Genomic DNA, 23,801 nt, shown 5'->3' on the forward strand with positions numbered 1-23,801 from the left:
AAAACCATGTGAACAGAAGAACAAAACCCAAGTTGTCAGTGTTGATGTAATTGGAATTAGTCAGCCTTTACAAAGCTCTGCAAATTTCAATTATGGCAGTTTTAATCCCCTTTCACTCAATGAAAGCGATCGTCAAAGGAAACATTTTCTTAAATTTTTAATTATACTTTTCCTTAATTTCTTGTACATCGTCGTTGTTAAACAAATTGAAAAACTCTAGGATTAAAAAATTTCATGAATTCCTGTTCATTACTAAATTTTAAATACTGTAGAAAAGAGAACTAAGTAAAATAAAAAAAAACTATGCCCTTAACTGCCTTTGCTTTTTTTGTTTATTCGGAACCGGAAACGAGTACTTTTGATGCTCTCCCTCTTTCATTCAACTCTAATGTCATGCAAATCTAATTTATATAAACATTTTAAATGAAAATAACTCTTTTACTAATCAAAATTGTAAAAATAGTAAAATCTATTAATCGAGCATAGGATTACAAAAAACTTGCATTATTATCATCATTTCATTTTAAAACCAAAAAAAAAAAACTATAAAGTAGGACAACCTTTCATTTACAAAGAAACAAGTTAACTTTATGAATAGATGCGATGCTTTTTATGATAAGAGTTTCTATATTTAAAAAAACAGAACAAAAGTTCAATAAGAAACAAAAAAAAACTAAAACTAAAAAAGAACAACAATTAATACTAAAATATTATTTAATTAACTATAAAATCACTATCCCTCATTGTGTTTTTTTTTTCTTACACATGTGCATTTAATTTTTTGTTTTAATAATTTACAATAACTAAGCACGGCTTTATTGTATGTATGGTTTTTTTTATTTAAATTTTCTAAAATAAATTTAAAATTAATTTTATTTGAAATGGAAAAATTTCGATATGTTGTTTTTTCAGGAATTTATTTGTTTCTTAATTTTGTTAATTATAATTTTGGGTTTATTCATATTAAAGTCGTTTGTTTTTGTTTTTAATTAACAGGGAGAAAAAAAATCAAAGACAACAAATCAACAATCAAGCAATTCTCCTCGTGCGTGTTTCTTCAATTCCTTTGCTAGGAAATTTATTTTGTTTGTTTCTAATTTTAAAAATACCTAAAAAAATAATAAAATATATAAAAGAAAAGAAAAATAAAACCAAAATCAAATGAATAATATTTTTTTTAAGTTTATTTATTGATGAAATCGAAACGAAACAAAAAATTTTGTCATTTATTTTCAAAATGAAAAGAAAATAAAATAAGAAAAAAACTATTTAATTGGTTTACAAAAAATAAAACTTACTAAAATAAATAATAGCAAAAAATAAAAAAGAATAATTATATTTTTCATAACTCATAGCTACCATTCGATAACAGCATCGATGTTTCTTTTATTATTTATATTAATTTATTTAATTAAGTACCAATAACTTTCTTAAAAACTATTATATTACATGAAAACAAAGTAAAAATTAAAAGTTAAAAATTAAAATAAGCGATATATTTATGTATATAACAAATCTGATAGTAAAAACTATTCGACAACAACCAAATGAATCAAATTCTTTTATATTTTAATCTTTTCTAAACTAAGAATAAGTGTGTTTTCTTAATTTTTATAATTTCAGCACTATAAGTCCAATTTTTGTTTATTTTTTTTAAATTACATAAATTCGAAATTAAATGTATTAATTGTAATTTTAAATTAAATCTAGAAATAAGATATTTTTTGTTTTTTATTGAGATAACCGTCAGTGTGCTGTTTTTGTTTTTAAATTTATTATTTGCTTTAAAATTATATTTTGATTTATTTAAAATAAATTGCACAAAAATAAAATGCTTAAAATTTAACTATAAATCTATATTCGTTGATTTTATTTTTTTTAACTTTTATTTATGTTTTTTTCTTGTTTAATGCTGCAGCTTACTATAAGTAAAGTTTGTTTCTAGAGAGAGATACGTTTTAGTTTGCTTTAGCTATTTTTTGACTGAATTCAGCCTGAATCTCTACAAAATTGTCATAAAATTCTGACAAACACAAAATTTAAAACAAAAATATTTTTTTTTATTTCTCCCTGTTCAAAACTATTATTTTTGTTGTTGTTAAGTATTTATTTAATTTTTCTTTGAGTCTAAAATTTATTCTAAATTAGAAAAACTAAAACAATTATTTTTTTATTAACTTTTTTGTTGTTAATTTTGTTTGTTTAGATTAACTTACTCACAGTGATATGGTTGTTTCTGATATATTGCTGAATTTCTTGTTTGAATACATTTTTCTTTTTTACCATTTTTAACAAAAAAATTAGCATTTTTATTATTCTGTATAGATATTATTTATGTTTTGTATATAAATTAAAAAATATTTAAAAATATTCTTTCTCTTGTTTTAATGTATTTTATTCTTTTTGTTTGTTTTCATTTTTTTATTTATACACATGCTTTCATTTAAAACTTAGAAACAATAAAATTAGTTAGTTAACTAATATTGTTTGTATTTATTGCATTTATTTATTTTACTTAGAGTAAAAATTGGATTAAATTAATAATAAAGAAAAACAAAAAAGAAAACTCAAAGTTTTAAGCATAGATATTTTTTTTAAAAGAGAAAATAAAAATTAATATAATTATGTCTTTTTTTGTTTGTATATATTTACTTAAATTTATATAAAATAAAATATTTTTATTTCTTTCTTTTTTTTGTTTTAACTTTTTGTCATAGTCCTCTTTGTTCAAGTTAATAATATTTTATTTTATTTTGTTGTTGCTTAGGTTCATTTTCTTTCACTTTTGTTTTTTTATTTATTTTTAAATTAAAAAAATAATAATACTAGTCTAACCAATGTGATTTATTTCTGTCTAGTCTAATTCTTTTTGTTTTGTTTTATTTATGTTTAATTGATTTAAGTAACTTATTCCATTGATTAATAAATTCCATTTAAGTAGTTCAGTGTTTTTTGTTTTTTATTTATTTATTAATTTTATTTAACATTTTTTGTATGTTTTCATCAATATTGTCAAATTAAATATGTATTTAATTACAAATTTTCTATAATTATTTTTAATTTCTAAATAAATTTTATTTAGTTTAATTTTTTGTTGTTTTTTATTTAATTTTTAATTTTTGTTTGTTTGAAAATTTAAATCTAAAACAAAATTGAGAAAGAAATATGTTCTAATATAAATAAAATAATCATTTTTTTGGGCCACAAATTTGATAAATAATTTATATATATAATCATATAATTATATGTATGTACGTATAGTATAATGAATTAGTCTAATATAATGTTAAAATGAATTAAACAAAAGTCAATTATTATTTATATTTAATAATATTAATTACGTATTTTATAAATACATTAATACTCTACAAGGAAAAAATTGAACAAAACTATTAATTGAAAAATAAAAATAAACAAAACGACATAACAAAAATCTAATAAACAAATTATTAAATTTAAAAAAAATAACATAAACATAACATTAGTTGATTTGTATTTTTTCTTCGTGAGAAAAAAATCAAGAAAAAATAAAATATAGTAACATAGATATTTTTTTTTTAAATTCATATTTAAAAATCAGTTTTTTGTTTCTTTCTTATTTGTTTTGTTTTTTGAAATTTTTAAATATTTTAATAAAAAATATTTTATATAAGAAATTTTAAAAACGATGAATCTCGGGGGTTCATAAATTTATATTTATCTTCTCCTTCTTTTTCTCGTTCTTCTGTTTTCTTTTTTTTCTATTTTGTTTTATCATGCGTGGGGATGGTGGTATTTTGTTTTTGTTTTTTCTTTTTTGTTATTATTATTTTATTGTTAAAAATTCTTTGTAGTTTTTGTTTATTTTTAATAATTATAATTATATTTATATTTTAATTAATTAATGATTTTATAAAATTTTAATTAAATCTCAATTGTAGACGTCCGGTTTTAAATCACTGTCATTTTCTTTTTCAATGATACCTTCATTAGTCGCATTGTTCCATGCGCCATTCATGCTTTTTGACGATGAGAAACAAAGTTTCATTATGAAGGGGAATTTTGTGCCTAAAATAAAAGAAATAGAGAAATTTACAATTTTGAATGTTAGACACATAAATTGTAATTTGTATAAAAATAAATATTAAAATAAACTAAAATTTAAAAAAAAGGAGAAACGGGGATAGAAAAGGAACCATAAAAAGATTTAACTTGAGCGGTAACCATTTCGATAAATTTTCATTGGTGCCCCTTTAAAATAATCGTTTTTGCTACAAGTTAAATTTTTATTTAGAGATCTTTAAAAAGTATGAAATCTATATTTAAATTCAAGCTTTTCTTTTGCAGATAAATTCGGAACGTTAAGCCATTTTCGTTAGGACTGTATGAGTCTTTATTTGCCTCTATATGAAGTTTTTGGAAAACCTTAAATTTTATACTTTCATAGTTTTGAAAAACATGTTTTGTAGTTAATTTATAGTGCTCAAGTTATAAAAATATCCTTTTTCAACATTATTTTTATATTTTTTGAACAAATTTCAAAATTTGTTTTGCCTTTTTCTGCTGAAAACCGTTTTAGATAAAATGGTTAAGGGTTTTTTTCAGATTTTGGTGAGGCCGTTGAAATTTAAAAACTAAAATAATATAAATATTTCAACTGAATATTAAAGAAATGATTTAAAGGTTTGGAAAACTCTCACGGATTTTATTAATTTTTTTGATTTCTAAAGTAAAAGAACACCCAAGTACCCGTGAAGTGATGGTTAAAGCGTTTGACTGCCATGCTAAAAGTCTTGTCTTCAATCCCTACCTGTGCCACGGGGTACTACCTCTTCCGAGAAAACTCAAAAATTCTCAAAGAATAACTCTTTTCTTGAAAAGTGCTTTCTCAAATTAGTCGTCGAGTCCAGCAAAAAACTCTAGGTCCCCTTTATCCCTCTCATTAAATTGAGCCCTGAGAATGAACTCCAGATGGTGATGGTGGTTAAGCATTTGCAGTGAGACAAATTTTAATTTGGTATGCAAGGAGTTTGGCTCATCTCACTATCTCACAATCAGTCTTAAAAAATGTAATTTTTTAAAATTTCTTCTGAAAATAGACCAATAAAAAAGACGAGGGTACGAATATTTTGTTTGTTAGCTTTATGTACTTTTTCAGCAACTTCGATTATGATTTTCAAAACTGAACTTTGTTTGATTCCAAAACATTCAGAAATTCCAGTTTGTAAACTAGGATGACCAACTCTTGGCTTCATTTTTATGTCTTAGAAAATAAATATACAATCTCTACATTTTACGAGCTTTAGCTCTTTTGAAAGAGATAGATTTCTTAAATGAGACTATAATTTTTGCATACGAATCAGTCTCGAGTAGGTCTATAATGCAAAACTTTTTAGTTCACTGGATTCACAAATATTTGAAGCTGCAGTAATCGAACAAATTATTCAATTTGGGTTATTGGTGTGCCTTATAGAGCAAGCCAAACTTGAAGAGTTTGTATGATGATATTTTTTTTCATAATATGCATTGCCATTATTTAGATCGATAATTAAAAAAAAAATTGTTAATTGTTTAATTTAATGTTTTTGGAAACACTACTTTTTGCACACCATTTCGACTTCAAATTGTATGGAAAAAAACATTCAACGAGTGGTTCTAAGATCTCAACTCATTCAGAATCCTTATATATTTCTAAACATAAATCCATTCCATCCATGCGTCATTTCGTATCGAACTGAGTTAGGGAGATTTGAATTGATGAAGTCAGTAATTTTGTTCCCCTCTTATTTTTATGGAAAATTCTTTTTTATGGATTTTTTTTTTTGTGTGTGTTGGATTTAAAAAGATGATTTTATTTAAAAAAAGTAAATCATTTTTATTTTTTGTTTATTAGCTAAGATTTTCAAGAGTTTAAGAGCTAATTTTTTAATCCTGTAATAAAATTTTATATAATGCATTTGTTTTCGGGCACGATTGAATTATGATCAGGTACTTTTAAAAAATAAGGATTAAGAATACATTGATAAGATTTAAGGATAAAACAATTTTGGAAAATGTTAATATAAAGGTAGACAGTCAGGTAGTTTTATTGGGGTGTCTTTAAGTATAATTAAAATAAGGACGAACATAATTACAAATATGGAATCTCTCCACTGCACGCTAGAATCAGATGCATGGAATTTATTTTAAAGCGTCCGTATACTCTTCGACAAGAAGGCGAAGGTACTGATGAATGACCAAGGACCAAGGATGCGGAAAAAAGAAGAAAACAAGAGATCCAAAGGCGTTTTCGCGATGATCTTGGCCTTGATATGGATAAATCAAAGCAAGGGTTTGGAAACACTAATGACGGAAACACTGCAAGAAGATTTTTTGAACAGTCAGATGCAACTGCTCGAATAACTGGAGTCAATGGAGGAGTTATAATAAGGCTCAAAGTAATATTGAACGTTTTGAATTGCAGAGAAGTAGTGAATGCAGTTGAATTTGGGCAGTATACTAAGAAAACGGGAGAGCTTGTAAAACAAAAGTATGCTGCTAAAACTACCCTTACCTACTCTACACAAAATATTAGTTCATAGTCAAAATATCATTTAATATCAATCACTACCACTTGGAGAACTGTCAAAAGAAACCCATAAATACATAAATAAAGACTACAAGAAATATCGATATCAGAATACGTGTAACGTTTCAAGGATTCGGCAGAATTAGGACCTATTTAACCTTTTAGGATCCACTTATTTCTTTCTTAAGCCATGTGAGAAGCCAAAAAGATATGAAAGAACGATACTTTCCAGAAACTATGAGTTTTTTACTCATTTGCCCGGACTTTTACATATTCATTTGTTTTGTCTTTATTTCTTTTTACACTGTTTGACTTTTGACATATGTATAACAAAAATACATTATATATTCTTTAATACTGCCAAATAAAAAAAATGCCTTAAAATTTAAAAAAAATACTTTTTTCCTCACTTTTTCACACGAATTGGTCCTTTTTTTTTGCTCTACTATTTCAATTCACTTAGATTACTTAAAAAATTGATTTTGACGATTGCATATTAAAATATCGCAATGTTTATCACCTTTGTTAAAACTTCTTATTTTAACACACATTTTTGAAACAACCTATATACAGTTTTTTTTGAAAGTCACAGTTTGTATAGCCTTGGAAATTTCCTTCAAGATGGAAAAAAAATTAAGCTATGCCTTTATTTGGTTAGGAAATATGAATTTTGCAACTAAAAAAGTCAAAACGGGCTACTGTGCGCCGCGAAATTGCACTATAATTGGTTGAGTGTTTTATTTACTCGGAATTATGTACAATGGGTGATGACTAACAACTTATGAGAGATTTCCAAAAATTGTAGGAAGTACTGAAAATTGTAAACCATCAAACATTATATTAAAAAAAAAAGTTTACATTGCCTTAAAAAAAAAAATGTAGGGTCCGCCTTTTAACGTTTTTTTTTTTTTTAACTAGTGATCATTCGTGAATGGTAACACTTAGCTCATGTCTAATAATAATAAGTTTTATCCTTACACTGAACGAATATAATTGTGTATACGCTTGAACAACGTTTAAAATAGTTGCCGATTTGGCTCATTTTGATCTTGGCGGGTATGTAAACAAGCAAAATTGTCGCATTTGGGACACAGAAAATCATTGAAAAGCCGATACACCCACAACGAGTCACTGTTTGGTGCGGATTTTGGTCCAGGGGCATATTTAGGCCATTTTTCTTCGAAAATGAGCAAGGAGTGGCCGTTACAGTCAATAACGATCGTTACGGGGCCATGTTGAACGAATTTTTGTTCACAAAAGGAGGATGAGGGTATTGGCAACATTTGGTTTCAACAGGAAGGCGCTACGTGCCACACAGCTGAAGCTACACTCGATGTTTTTATAGCATTTGGAAAAAAAAAGAAGTTATTTGGCGGACGAATCTTAGAAGGTGATTTCTTAAAATCATGACTGGATTTGAACAGTTTTTGGAAAAATATAATTTTTTAATTATTATATGCAAAACCTTATCGTCTCTTTAAAGCAGCTTTCATTGTGAATTAAAGGAATTGTTCATAGGGAATTATTCAAAAACTGATATATACGTTTATAAAACCCTGTCGATTGTTTGGTGTAGGGTACAATAGTTGACAGCAGCAAAAATGCTAATTGCAATAAGTTATGTTCGTTCCTTTTAATCGAACTACTTAGCAGTCTTTTTTGAATAAGGTCACGTTATAGCAAATTGTATTTTTTTTTCAAAAATACCACAAAGTAATTGATAGAAAATTTTGAACTTACAAATTTTTTCGTAAGAAAAAAAAAAACAAAAAGTACAACTTTTCTAAAAATCTTGTGTATATCATCTCATGTGTAAGCTTTTAAAACTTTCGCAAAAAAATGTTAGTGCTGTCCAAGAAAAAAATCTTCATTCATTCAAGTCTTTCAAGATTTTAACAAATTCTCTTATAATCGGTCAATCGTTTTTAAATTTTAGGGACTGAACACAAGTTAAGCTTTTTTTTTATTCGAAATTATTTTTAAATTAGATTGGTTTTTATTTTGATAACGTTGATTACAAATTTTTGTATAAAGTTCACAAACAAAAAAAAAAGCATGGCATTACTTCCTAGTTGCCTAGTTGACAAATCATAAAAAAGATAACATAGATTAATAATATATTTAAAAACTTTCATTTATAATTCTACTTCTATAGAGAAGAGCTAGCCTGCAGAATTGATATAATTTTGTAACTTCCATATTGTTAAGCAAGAATATAACTTGATTTGTTATTCCTTCTTGAAAAACTCGATATCTTCTAACAAAGTGTAAAACAACTTCCCTTTCCTTTAAATTGCACAAGGACCATATGATTGATAAGTCATCTCTATGAGGTATGAAATTCAGCTGCATAACTTCACCTCTCAATTTAACCATCATTGAAATTTCGACAATATTATTACCGTCCCTGAAATAATTCCTCTCGTCCAAGTTGTAATTTCGTTGACAGTAAAGCTGCCTGTAGTATCGGAAAACTTTCTCAACTGTTTCGTATTGTATCGTTCCATAAATTCCCTAATGACAGATACAGATACCGCTCCAAATATCTTGAACTTGCTGCTATGTGCTATACTTTTGTTAGAAAAACATCTTTTCCAAGTTGCACTTAATTGCACTTTTAGCCTTAAACAGTTTCTCTCTTAGATGAATTTCCATGCTCAAATTTTTCGTTAAGTGAACTCCAAGGTATTTGAATTCCGTGACAATTTCAATGACCTCTCAATTATAGAACCATTTATCTTCCGCCGAATTGCGGCCTCCTCCTCGTTTGAAAATCAAAATTTTGGACTTATTAAGATTAGCCATCAAACTCAAAAACTGACAATATTGATACAAGCGGTTTATCATTAACTGCAACGATTCAGGTGATGCTGCCAAAAAAACAATGTCGTCAGCAAACAGCAATACTTTTATTAATTTTCCGGCGAAGTCAATATCACCAACTCTTCCGAACTTCCATGACATTCCGTTACTATACAGATTGTAGATAAACGCATGTCTATCGAACGTATCAAATTTGATAGAACTTTCCTTTTAAGATAGCAGTTTGATATTTTGATAAAAGTTAATCTTTCTCAAAGAAATCCAGGAGTATTTTCCTGACATCACAATACTTTTGGTGATGTAGGTTGCACATAATTTCACAAGCCCTCATATTTGCAGCTTATTACAAACGCTTACAAAATTCCTTTATGTAAGCCCAGTACAAAATTACTATCTTCAATTTACCTATGACATGTCTATAGTTTGTTTTTTTGCTTTACACCCAAAGGATACCAAATAATATTGACCCTTTTGCTTTTTCGTTTTTTCTCTTCCACTCAATTACCCTCTGACATTTAATACTCTTTGCACAAACCTAACCACTGCCATTTAATGTAAACGTCGACATTTTTTATTTTACAACCCCCATATGTGGTTTTATATTTAACTGATTGCCATCAAAAGTTGGTTATGTCCTTTTTTTTTAAACCAAATCAAAAAATAAGCTTATAAGCTTTCATTAAAAGTGACATAACAAAACGAACTGAAAAACAAAATTAAAACACCTCTAAATGACAGTAGACAACTGTCAAATGAAAAAGAAAAAACTGACATGGCCTTTTCGTTCGTTTTGACAGTTATGATGTGTTAAATTTAATTAATAGACAATCAACAACAAAAAACTTAATAAACCCACATTTTCTTAACTTTGACATAATGACATCATCATCAACATCATCATTCGTAGTAGGTACGCGCCATTAAGCAGCTTAATATGTACATAGATTTAATCTTTTTGTTCTCTCGTTTTTCTTCCTTGTTTTCTTTACAAAAAGTTAAAAGAAGCTAAAATTTATATTAAAACTTCAGCCACATTATGCAAACGATTTATGAATTAAGCACCAGGCAGTGGAATAGAAGCTCCATCGGCAGCAGGAGCTATATCAGGATCTAGAGCAGGAGCACACAATTGTGTTTAAGAAAGCCAAACAACACCAAAATGGTGCGGTTCTAGTTTTACTTTCTTTTTATTTTTTGAAAACTTGTAATGAGCTAAGGGAATTTTTCCGTTTTTTATAATTCTACAGAAAAGCTGGGAACTTTATCCATTTACGAGTAAGTTAAATCAGGAAAAATGATATTTTTGAATAAATTATTCAAAAGACGGGTTCAGTTGTTGGCTATTCAGCTCACATCTAACATAAGGAAAAAACATATTGCTCCTTTTTTCTGCTTCGTTCTCATATTTTTAGTATTTTTCTTTAGTGTTCATTACCGACAGACTGTGAAAGAGAAAATCCTGAATGAAATAAAGACTTTTAAACAGGGCTGGATCAAAGGACGCAAACCATTAGAATTCTAAGTAGGGTTAGAGTGATAGTTAAAGAAATTACCCAAAATCTAAAAAGTCGTTAATTAGATTTTTGAGAAGGACATTTTATATTTAAAAGTTTCGACAATGAAATTTACAAATTTTGACGTTTAAAAGCTTTGAAAATAATAGAAAGTCGATACAACTTAAGAGATATAAATACCAAACATGAAATAATTTACTATTTTATAGTTTTCGTGTCATGAATTTGTTTTGAAAATTTCAAATTTGTCATTCATGTTCTCTATAATTTTTGAGTCTTTCTGTTAACCTGATTTTAGAACAGCTTGGCAGATTGTCTAAGCCATTAACACTAATATAGTTGACAGTATTTCCTTTAAATTGACTAAATTATTAAATTATCTTGAAATGTTTTTGTGATTATTAAGAAGGATTTTTCAATAAGGGGTTTCATTTCGAGTAACCTACTATTTGGGCAGCTGTCAACTTTACAAACCGTATTGCTGATGTAGCCCTTAGACTTGAAAAAAAAAAACAAATGTAGAACTTTGGAATTATTCATTTTACAAACGAAATTGGGACTTTTGTCTTAAGTCTTTAATTGTTTATCTGACACAAGAACTCAAATCGGCCAGTTTTGAAATCTTCACTTATTGGTTCCTTGAAACGCATCAAAAGTTTCGGAGGCTAAGTTTGTGAGTAGAATCATCATATTTGGTGCTCGGAAAAGCATTTTCATCTTCAATTTTTCACTGATTGGTGCGGTCTTTGGACTGGATATGTGGTTGGACCTTACTAAGTTGAAAAGAGGCTGGTGAAACTGTTATGGTGAATGGAACCGGAATTTAAGGTCATTGATTTGCAATATGTTTGTATCCAACAAAATGATTGTGTGTGCGAAGCAAGACAACATAGACAAAATCGAAATTCAGTAAGAAAAGTTTCCTTTTTCAATTCGTTGATAGGGCTTTGCTTTGGAGCAATAATATAATAATAATATAGTGATGCAGCCGTAGTTATGGCGACCAGTTGGCTGATAAATGTTTTCGTTGGTCATCCTTACAATGAAATAAACATTAATTGTTTTCCCATGAAAAATTCTCGTTTTTGTAAAAATATCTAAATGAAACCTCCTATTGGAAAATTGTGTAACTTTTCCCAAGCACCCTTTTAAAATCTTATAGAATCTTAAACGAAACAGGGAAAATAGGAAACGACGAAACCTAACTTATCAAAACCAATTTAAGGTTAAGAAATCGCTCATTTCAAGGTAATAAACCATTAAACAAAAAAAAATTAAAGATTTGTTCGTACAAACTTCCTCCTTTATCCAAAGAAACAGTTTGTCCATACTTTGGGTCGCAGAGCAACATTGTGACATGATTTTTCGTGTGGAGGTTGTTACGATACTAGAGAGTATCGTATATCTCATTCACAGTTCATTCGAGCAGATCCACTGGAAACACTAATTAGATATTCAATATTATTCTTTGTTTAGAACACTAATTAGTAACACATAATTAGGAGCTGCATGGTTTTGGATCGTTGCTTATCATTAGGCGTTTCTTAGATTGACAAAAACGTTTGAAACTATCCTGAACACTATTCAAAATAGAAGATGGGAGGTTAAAATCCAATGTCGAAGGATATGGTGGAGTATTAGTTTAAATTTGAATTTTGTGAACGAATGAACATTACCCGTGTTTTGTTGGGAAATCTATCCATAGTAAAGTAGGATTTTACACGAATAACAAAAATAATATCCATAGTGAGAATAACACCGATAAAAGTTAAGAGTAGAATCTCACTATGGATAGGTTTTTGACATTTATACGAGCCTCGAATAGATCTTATGTGATTTCGTTCTCAAATGTTGGTACGATTGATATTGCATTTGTATCTCGATGGCTGTGTTCGTTGAGTAGTTCTGCATTTAGAATCATGTGTGTTTTCCACTGCGGAAAAAACGAATCTATTACTGTTGATATTATTTAGTTTTGTTAGTGAAAATGGACTAAATGGGCTTATTTTGCATGAAAAAACAATAGAAAAGATATGTTTCCGAAAAAGGTTTATCTCAGTTTAGAATAGATAAATCTCAACTCGATTCAGGTATATAAAGAATTGAGGCGAGCTTCAAGCTCGCTTCAACACCACATGTTAATGAAGTAGTCTACGAACAAACCCCCTTTTTGAAGTTTTTTATTATTATTTTGACAGATCTTCTTCCAGTTGTACCAATTTTTACATACAAAAATCTGGCCACTGCGGATCGTTTTGTTGGGAATTTCTCACTTTACTATATAAGAAATGCGAACAAAACGCACGTATTTTAGATCATCAAACATTATTAACACAAAAAAGGGCTTGTTAAAAATAAATGATTCAAATCGGTTCTACGAGGAGTATCTTTCTGAAGAAATATAAAAATATCCTTTTTGTACTGAAAGGAGCAAAGTTAATTTGACTGTTTAAGCGAAAATTCAGTTTTCCGATCTCTGTCAAAAAATTTGTTTGGAGCCTACTGTTATTTTTTGGTCTGTCTAAATTTCCAATTCTGTACTCATATGGCTCAATAGTTCAAGCTGTAAGGCCAATAGAATGAAGACAGATGGATGGAATCGTCGGTCCCAATATTTTCGAATTCTCTGCCATCGTAATAATCATGTTTGATTTAAATCTCGTTATTTTCAATACAGTTTCTGCATGCCACAAAATTTTGATAAAACTATGAACTTTCAACCTTGCAGGAGGCGTCCATGTTCCAAGCCAAAAGTTTCAAGTTTATTTCTACGTATTTTTCTGCAATCAGCCCTGTCTGAGATTAATGAGTTTCAGTAAGTCGGTCGGTCGTTCAGTAAGTTATGCATCACATTATATCCGTATTAATATTTTGACTTTCTATTCAAAAAAACGGAACACACCACACATTTCTAATGAAAAACGTGCAAAGCTTGAAATTAATTTTACAGCAATTTATTAGCCTTGGGATTTTTCCATATTATGTACATTTGACCTTGTTTTGACATCGTTTTTCACATATACTCGTAGAAGGATACGAATACTAAACAATAGAATGAAAATCCTATAAAACGTTTCATTATGGCAAATAATTGAGATTGAAGGGATGAAAATTTGATTATCACACTAAAAATTTAAACCATAATATTTTCTCGATAAAACATGGTTTTATATTTATGGTATATTCGTACAGTAAACGCTTTGATGCGCTTATGCTGATGATGTGAAAGGACATCACAGCCTTGGGGGTATATGCGATGTCCGTCTGTATCCTGTTTTGTATATGGGAAATTTTATGTTTTCCACATGCATCTACACAATGTTTAGTAATAGAGATGATGATGATGATGGAAAACATTATCTATACCCAGTTGAGTTCTATTTTCCAAAAGGAGAGAATAAAAAAAGGAAGAATTTATTTACTTTGATCGGACGAAGTGTGGGCGAAGGCGGAATTTTGTTGTTAAAATATTTAACTTGAGGGAATTAAGTTAATATACATCAGCTGAGTGATGGTCAGTTAGGGTTTTCCAACTTGCATACTCTCAAAACATTATTATAGTATAGAAGTGTGGAACCTATAGAAGATGCATTTTGATCATCGTATAGTTTATAGAGAGTATGGTCTTTTGTTGTTTAGTTAGTTTATTGATGTAACTTGTATATGGAAACATTTATTATCATTGATGATAGCTTAACACATTTTGAATATAGATTTTAATAAGATTAAATGTTATGATGGAAATTGGTATTTGATTTTGTTGAAATTGTAATGCACTAAATTTGGATGAAAGGCTTTTAAAAGGAAACATTTTCTTTTGAATTTATAAATAGATTCTTTTTCTGATGCTATAGTTAGGGTTAAGTCAACAACAATTAACAATCAAAAATTGTGAATTCTCTTAGGAGTTATAATAATATTGATTTTATCACTTTGGGGAAATTCTTTGATTATTATACATACAAGAGTCTTTTGGAAGATAAAGAGTATTTTGTTGAAAGAGATGTTTTATAATACCGATATCAACCTAATGACCTCCACTGTTCTACGGCTGCAGCATATACTTTTCATGAAACTCTCACACTCCTTGATCACTTCCTAGTTCCAAGGTCTTGAAGCAATTATGGAGTATTGACATAAAATTGGACCCTTTTGAAAATAACTTGAGGAGTTTTATTTTTAACTCGTGATTTTTTTTACTTAAACATAAGGTTTCCAACTTGAGATTTCTAATTTTAGAGAGATTTTTATAACTTCTGAAGTTGAAGAATAAACTTGGGAATTGACATAGAAATATTTAATTTTTTTGTTTATTTTGATATAAATTATACTAGAGTTTTGTTTGGACAGTTCCGAAATGAATTTGGAATTTTGTGATTATCAAGGGTTAAACGTGTACACGTTTCAAGACCGACCGACGCATGTGGGTAGAGAAAAAAACGACGGTATCTACTTTATTATTGAAATTAAATGATTGAAAAAGAAAAACGGAGTTAACGAACAGTTATTATTCAAAACTAATGTTTCTTGAGACTCTCCTCATAAAGAACGAACTAAAAGTTTGAAGGTTACGATGATGTAAGTGAAATTTTAGGTTCAAATAAACGTATTTATTTTTGCCAAACTTGTGTCCTTTGAAGTGAACACAAAAGTAGAAGTCGGTAAAGGAGCTTCAAAAGTAAAGCTTTCATGGAAAGTTAACAAGCTTTGAACATAATTCCCTTATTTTGAAAAGAGAATCGAACATTCGACTAAAAGCGAATGTTTTTGGAATCACTCATTTTGTGAATCCCATTTCAATATTCACTTGAAAAGCGAACTTTTTTGGAAAAAGAGACGTTGAACCATTTGAACGTCGAAATTCACTCTATGCTCTATATGGGTTTCCTCAAAGGTTCGTTTTAAGTCGAACATTCGGTTTGCTTCTCTTTAAAAGAGTTCCAGACGCAATGTCTACAAAAACCCACAAAACAATGAAAACTCTCTTGGCTTAACTTATCATAGGAAGTTATTGTAATTATTTTGTCTAATAAAAAATTAAGACATCTGTTTTATAAAAATCTTTTCCGAGATAATAAATTGATTATTTAGGGGAAAGTCTTCACCTGGGATTCCGACATTGGTTTAAGGTGTGGTGAAAATGAGCTTTTTACAAAGCAACTTCTTCAGTGCAAACTCCCCATACATAAACCTGGTCCGTAACTCTAAGAACACAGTGTGTGATATCAAAGGATCAAAAATATTGGAATTTGCAAATGTCTATGATTGTCATGTTTTGAATGGTAGCTGCGCTGGAGAACCCGGGGGAGAGTATACATTCATAAAAGGTACTGCATGCTCCGTCATTGACTATTGCTGGCAACTGGGGTAACATTATTAGCAACTTCACGGTAGGAGCTGAGACATTCTCAAATCGCATGCAGTTAGTTAGCACCACCAATACGAAACAACTGAAACTTATTCCTAAACTAAATCAGGAATTAACTCAGGAATAGAACTTGAAAAACTTGCAAATTACTAACCTGGAAGGATACAAATATTATAGATTACCAAATTAACTCAGGAATAGAACTTGAAAAACTTGCAAATTCTTGTTTGCCCGTGAAAATAAGTTCCTTAGAGAAGTTATTAAAAAGCTTACCCAAAAAACAGACCACTTAGAAAACAACCAATTTTCAAACAAAAATGGTTTGAAATCGAGTGTTCAAAAGCTAGAGATCTATCATTTAAGTTTTTAAAGCTTCTACGGTTGCACAACGTTAATATCTTGGTAACAAAGAAAGATATTGACATTTTCTACTGTACAAAAAATGTTGTTATTAATATTTTGTAAACGTTTTTAAAATATCAATAGACGGACACGAAATGAAAAGGTCATATTGTGGGTCACATTCCAGCCTCTTTTTATCAGTTTTAATTTTAAATGGGATAGATTCGTTTCTTTCTTTCCTACTAAATAGATATGTGCGACACTACTAATTGTCCTAAAACGTAGAATGAAGATAAAATAAAAATATTTAAAAAAAATAAAATTAATATATTTTTAAATGTGCAAGAGTATTTATAGAACTTAAATACCTTAAAAAATTCCTATCAAAAATCACAATAATTTTCATGAAACAGACACTGAACTTTCGTTACGACGACGACCGACGAGGCACGTCATATAAAATGAAACTCTCAAAACATAAATATAAATTGTCCCTTACAGATTTTGGCCATTCCGCCTACCTTTTATGTATACATATACAAATTTGTATATAGAATATAGATGGTGTAAAAAATCACACCCCAATTTATTTAAAAATTCTGGTTTTATGACCAAAAAACCTCTGTGTGCTGCCACCGCACCGCTCTGCGCCGCCGTTAACGTACACAACATTAACATAACACTTGAACAAATTTTTGTAATAAAATTGAAAAATTAATGTCAAACGATGTCACAAAAATGTCAATAATTCAAAGTCCACATATACGAATATCTACACTCGACAAGCTCAAAATATTACACATACATATATGTAGAAAAACAACCAAAAGGACATAACATGACACACTTGCTGCACATTTTTCCATTAGATTACACCACACATTCCCTGGCAAGCGCCATCTATACGTAGGTATGTTTATATGGACCCAGTCAGCGTGACAGGAAAAAAATCAAACAGATCCAAATAAATTACTTCCACTTTAGAATCCTTCGAATGAGGCATATAAGGGAGAATACGGGGCAGTATAGCCTGAGAAGATGGGGATCATGTATCCTAACCTAGTGCTCTACCTACACTGATGTAGAGCTCGTATTTGAATTTTGAACTGTTGGTGTGTCGTCTGCAGAGGCGGCGCGGCGTGGAAGTGCTGTGTCATTGTGGCAGATAAATTTCCATAAGATAACACAACTCGAGCCATTTTCCAGCCAACCGAGTCGAGCCACTCTCATCCTCTTCCGCGTCGCGTCGTGCGTCGTAGCCCGTAGGTCGTCACAACCACCACTACTTTTTTACCTACTCTCGCATGCTTTAGCGAAAATTGCGAATTGTTTTTCACTTGGGCTTAATTCTAATCAAACGATGACACAGTGTAGATCTCTCGCAGGAGAGGGATTTCCACTCTCGTGACCTATTTATATGGTGACCAGAGTGTTTTTGTTTCAGAAGGATTTTGAAACTTTTTCAAAAACTAAACTCATGTCATTTTGTGTTAAAAGCTTTCAACTTTTAAGCAGTCTAATCATGTACATAAATGTAATAAATAGGATTGAAAAAGGAGATAGCGATGCATATTGATTTTGAATGTCTACACATTGCCATGAATGGAAAATATTGAGTCTAGTAACGCACTCTTTTAAGTTTCGTAAGGGACTCAAACTAGCTTCATTAAGCTTAGAAGAAATTCTCACGATTCATGTGTTATGACAATGGGCCATTAAACTGGCCTAAATGTGTCCTACTCCATCACAGACAGCCACTTTAACATAACCTAACCTAAAGCACTCCACATTCGTGTAGTGCGGCTAAAAATAGAATCCCTGTATTAAACAGCATTTTTGAATGTGACTTAAGGGTAAATTGAAGAAAATACCTTAAAATTAAATACTGGTATTACTGTTCAATTGTTTAAGGAAGTTATTGAGCAAAATACTTATGTATGTCGATGATGTCTTAAATGAAGCGTCTTCTATCACGGAAGGTAAACAAAAAATTAGTGAAATAATAACTCTTTTTAAGGCAGTGTGATTCCCTCTTCAAAAATAGGCTACCAACCAAGAAAGTCTATTAGAAGATGTGCTTACCCAAGAACATGCTGCATGTTCATCTTCAAGATGTGTTAAGAATGGTTCTGTCGATATCGTACCTTAGGGCTCAACTGGCGCCGTTCTCATGATCGGGTTATTTTCATAATCTAAAGAAATAAATGACGATTTTTTAGCTGTTTTCTTTATGGCAACATTGGTTTAAACAGCTGACGCACTTTCGTGTTTTGTTTCACTGTCAAACATCTTCGGTTTTATCTAGATTTTAACCATGAATCGTTTTACAAACGAACAACGCTTGCAAATTGTTGAATCTTATTATCAAAATGCGTGCTCTGTTAAGAAAGTTCATCGCTCACTTCTTCCATTTTATGGTCACTTTAATCGACTCACTGAAGCGGCTATTCGGGCTTTTGTAACTAAATTCGCACATTATTGAATATTAAACCACCAACACGCTTACGTAGAGTGCGAACTGATCGCAGTGTTAATGATGAATCGATTAATTATCGATTCGTCGCCGCTCTTTGCAGAAAAAAATGGGCATCTGTTACTCGACAACGTGGAAAATTTTACCGTAGGATTAAGGTGTCATGCTTTCAAAATACAGCTTGTGCACGAATTGAAGCCGAACGACATACTGCAACCTAAGATCTTGAAAGTTGGCCGAAGATCCACTTTTTTACCGAAGTATTTTGTCCAGAGACGAAGTTCATTTTTGGTTCAATGGGTACGTAAATAAGCAGAATTGTCCATTTTGGAGTGAATATCAGCCAGAAGCATTGCAAGAGTTTCTAATGCATCCATAAAAAGTCACAATTTAGTGCGGTTTATGGGCTGGTGGCATCATTGGACCGTACTTCTTCAAAGATGATGCGAATCGTAACGTAACTGATGTGAATGGTGAGCGCTACCGTGAGATGATATCCAATTTTTTTTTTCCAAAATGCAAGAGCTTGGCTTGCATGACATGTGGTCTCAACAAGACATGCCACACAGCTTACGCAAAAATGGACTTATTGAGAGGCAAGTCTGGTGAACATTTTTTTCACGTTCGGGACCGTAAAATTGGCTGCCTAGATGGTGCGATTTAACGTCTTTAGACTATTTTTTGTGGGGAAATGTTAAAGCTTATTTCTATACAGATAAGCCCATTTCAACTGACGCATTTAAAGAATGTGAGATACCGCCCGAAATGTTGGAAAGAGTATGCCAAAATTGGGCTAAGCAGACGGACCATTTGAGGCGCAGTCAAGGTCAACTTTGCATGAAAAAATCTTCAAACATTAAATTATATGGACCGTGATATCGATTCAAATAAAGATTTCATGCAATTTTTCTGAATTGTATGTGTTTTTTTTCGAAAAGTTTTCCGATAGCTTTTAAAAAAATTACCCTTTATGTGAACCCGAGGTAAACATAAATGTTTTGTCCAGCATTGCAAATTTTTTTGACCAACTGCTATGGCTTTCTCCTTAGTGTTTTAAGAGACAAAGATGAGATCCAAATAACAATTTTATCATCTAATTGTTAGACTCAAGTGGATCCTATATTCAAAAATCAAGCAAGTCCGATATTCATTTAAGAACTGTTCGTGCTAGCCGCAGCTTTGCTCCTTACACGTCATGTACATCATATGAAACATTTTGTAACCATGTAGATATGTTTATTACATCTTTGGACAGATTCCAGTACAGCTTAGCAAAAACACAAAAAAAAGCTTCTAGAGGCACATTGGCATTATTTACTAGGTGAGGACGGCAGCCTAGTTGGTTATGCATATCAAAGAGTTTATGACCTCACAGTTAGCTGAAACTTAGCCCAAGGTATTGGCCATGGCTCTGTCTCAAATTTGATAAGAACGCAGATTTGTCTTCTTTGGGATGAAGCATTCATCCCAGGTAACTTTATAGAAGGAGATGCTTTACAAACAGTTCCTGAACCATAATTACTACAACTACCTACATCAAGACTTTTTCAGTATCAACAGCTACGGAAAATGCTAAAAAAATGTTGACAGTAGTATAAAATCGAAGACATAGGAAAGTGGCATCAAACAAATAAAAAAACCAAAGAAGGAGATCTTGTACTTTTTGTGGATGAAGGAGCGGCATTTAGCGTGAGATATTTGAACAGGGATTTGTTAGAGTGGTCACAGTTAAAATACCGTCAACAACACTTAAGCCCCTATTGTTAAGCTTTGTTTCCTGACAGTTTTCAATGATAACAATGAGGGTACTAAAAAAAGGACGTTCGTCAAGGCGTAGTAAGAACTTTACAGGAGGAATTTAACTGGCTGTTTCTGCCTGTTTTAAGCTCAAATATTGTTTGCTTTGTTGGAAGACATTAAATCCAAGCCCTTTAAAATATGGTCACCCCAATTTGAGCTTTCCACTTTAGCATCAACGATATAGACAGAAAATGTTATTTGGGAAGTATGCTTTTTTATTGTTTTGCTTTTACCAAAACATTTCTACATTTTTATTTTGTTTTGCTTTTATATTTGCATTAGTATTTGTATTATCCTGTTTTTCGACGTTTTGTTTGTTGTTTTAAATAATAATTAAGCGTTTTTCCAACAACAATAAAAAATGCACAAATGTTAGATATTTAAAAAACACAATAAAACTACTATGGCGCTTGCATCTGTGGTTATTTGTACATGTTTGTTGTTGTAATTTTTGATAATAATAATGATGATGATGATTATTATGATGGTGGCCGGAAAGGATGTTAAATAGAAACTTCCCCACAACCTACGACCCTTTACACAGTTATACCTATCCCACATGCATACATACATATATTTATATAACTAGAGCGGAAACACAGTGATTTTAATTATTTCCTTGCGGTAAGTAGAAGAACTAACTGGAATCGCTTTTACATATAATCATTTATGTACATTTATTAATAGAGAGTGCATAATGCAACGAAAGTAGTTTTCTTTTTTTTTTTAAATGGAAGTGGAAATAAGTACATATACACAGGGCCCTGAGGGTGAATTTGAAAAATGGTTTTGTGTTAAGAGGAACTCTGCCTACCTATAGTTGGTATAGAGATTAAAGAATAATTCTTGAAGGTGAGAAAACGTTTATAGAGAGGAAAGGGATGGATTGTTTATAAACAAATGAATGGTTTTAAAATGTGGTGTATGACAATGAGTGATATTTTTATATGAAAATAGAGTGCAGAGACACTTACATACAATTAATCATGAATTTATGAGTAGTTTGAGAATTTCTAATGCATCTGATGGAAATGAACTGGAAAATTGTACACCTTAAGGTTTATTTATTATTGAGAGTTATTGCAAATTATAAATATTGAATTATTGTCTTTATGGTCGTTTTTGTTCAGGGATTTAAAGTGTATATCATATGCACTCATGTATTCAAGAAGGAATTGACTTTATTTATGTCAAGAACAGTATAAGAATGCCTTTAAAAAAATCCCCCTTTTGACAATAGTATGAACTAACCTCTAAAATTCAAATTGATGTACGAAAAAATCGTCACTTTAAAGTTAAATTATATTGGTTTAAGATAAAAGGTTTTAAATTAATTTATTTACAACTGGTCTTATAAGATGGAATGTCTGAGTTTCTAAAAATGTTAAGTAAGTCGAATTTGGTAAATCTTTTCTGAACTTTTTCAATCCTAAGGATACTTCATTGAGTAAAGGGATTCCATATAATGTAACAATACTCCAGCAAAGGTCCGACAAGGGATAAATAAATGGTTTTTAGAGTATATTGATTTTCAAAAGACTTAGAATTTCTAATTTCTAACGTGGTCAATTTGAAGCGAAATCCTAATTTTATAGTGAAAGAAAACTCCAAGATCTTTTTGTCTTGTTAACCTTTATAATAGATGATTATCCATTTTGTAATTGAAACTTAATGGATCTAGTATCTTAAAAAATGTAACAACACTGCATTTTTTAATATTGAAATATAAACCATTTATATTACACCAGTTAAAACAATGCAGTCAATATCAGTTTGAATTTTACTGGCATCTAATAAAGACCTTACACAATCAAAATCTTGAGATCATCGGCATATAAAGGACGCTTTGCATAAGAAATTAATTTGGCAAATCATTTATAAAAAGAATAAAAAGGAGTGGCCCAAGGTGGCTGCCTTGAGGAACACCTGAAAAGTTTATTATTTTATTTGATAAAACATCACCAATTTTAACATATTATCTACGTCCAACCAAATAACTTTTAATCAAGTCAAGGAGAGCAGAGTGAAACCATAGCAGCCCAAGTTTTTCAAAAGAATATTGTGTTGCACACATTCAAATGGCTTTGAAAAATCGCTGTAAATAACGTCCACTTGCAAGCGATTTTCTAAAAATACAATAGTTCGTAAATATTGATAAATTGGTTGCTGTCGATCTAGCACCCATAAAGCCATGCTGATACTGAGAAATATTATTTCAAACTAAATTATACAGTCTATTTTTAACAATTGCTTTAAATACTTTTAGAATTAACTAAAGTTAGCAATAGGTCTATAATTTTCCACAGATCCCTTAGATCCAGATTAATGTAGAGGAGTAATCAGCGAATGTTTCCAAGTATCTAAAAATATACCTTGTCGCAAAGACATGTTGCAAATATAACACAGCGGGGCTGCTAAATTGTATTTACAAAATTTTAAAAGAAGTGGAAGAAAATTTGGCTGGAAAATTATTGAAAATATCACTTTAATTCTCTGAAAAGGCCCCATTGCGTTGTAAGATACACTAGATGGAATCCCAATTGATTTGCTTTTAGTATTCAAAAATGACCAAAAAGCTTTAGAATTACTCTAAATTTTTGACTCCGGAGAGCAAATATATTGTTTATAGGTAAATATTTTTAAAAATGCATACTCTTTCCAGGTTCTATTAAATTGTTCGCGAAAAGAGACCAAAATTTTACTTTTTTATGAAGTTTTATCATAACATTTGTAAGCTTGGATGATGAGACCTTGAGACAGTTTTGAAAATTGTAACATTATCAGCAAAGATGATGAGCTTTGAATGCTTCAACAACGATAGTAAATCGTTCATAAATAAAATAAAGATAATAGGTCCTAAATGGCCGCCTTGTGGAGTTCCAGAGTTAACATTGAACTTGTTTGATTCACAACTATTAAAAAGTACAGAGAATG

At 30.1% G+C, this 23,801-nt stretch overlaps 1 protein-coding gene across 10 annotated transcripts in view; it reads right to left on the reverse strand.

Annotated features, from left to right (window-relative positions):
• Positions 1 to 1,157: 1,157 nt before the first annotated feature.
• Positions 1,158 to 23,801, reverse strand: part of LOC129941922 (heterogeneous nuclear ribonucleoprotein L) — a 537,346-nt gene continuing 514,702 nt past the window's right edge. For all 10 annotated transcript variants that reach the window (XM_056050696.1, XM_056050694.1, XM_056050697.1 and 7 more), the window contains one exon: positions 1,158 to 4,047. In XM_056050696.1, coding sequence (XP_055906671.1) covers positions 3,911 to 4,047 — 137 coding nt within the window. In that variant the 3' untranslated portion in view covers positions 1,158 to 3,910. The remainder of the gene's footprint in view (positions 4,048 to 23,801) is intronic.

Source organism: Eupeodes corollae, chromosome 1, assembly GCF_945859685.1.
Source record: "Eupeodes corollae chromosome 1, idEupCoro1.1, whole genome shotgun sequence".
NCBI classification, from domain to species: Eukaryota; Metazoa; Arthropoda; class Insecta; order Diptera; family Syrphidae; genus Eupeodes; species Eupeodes corollae.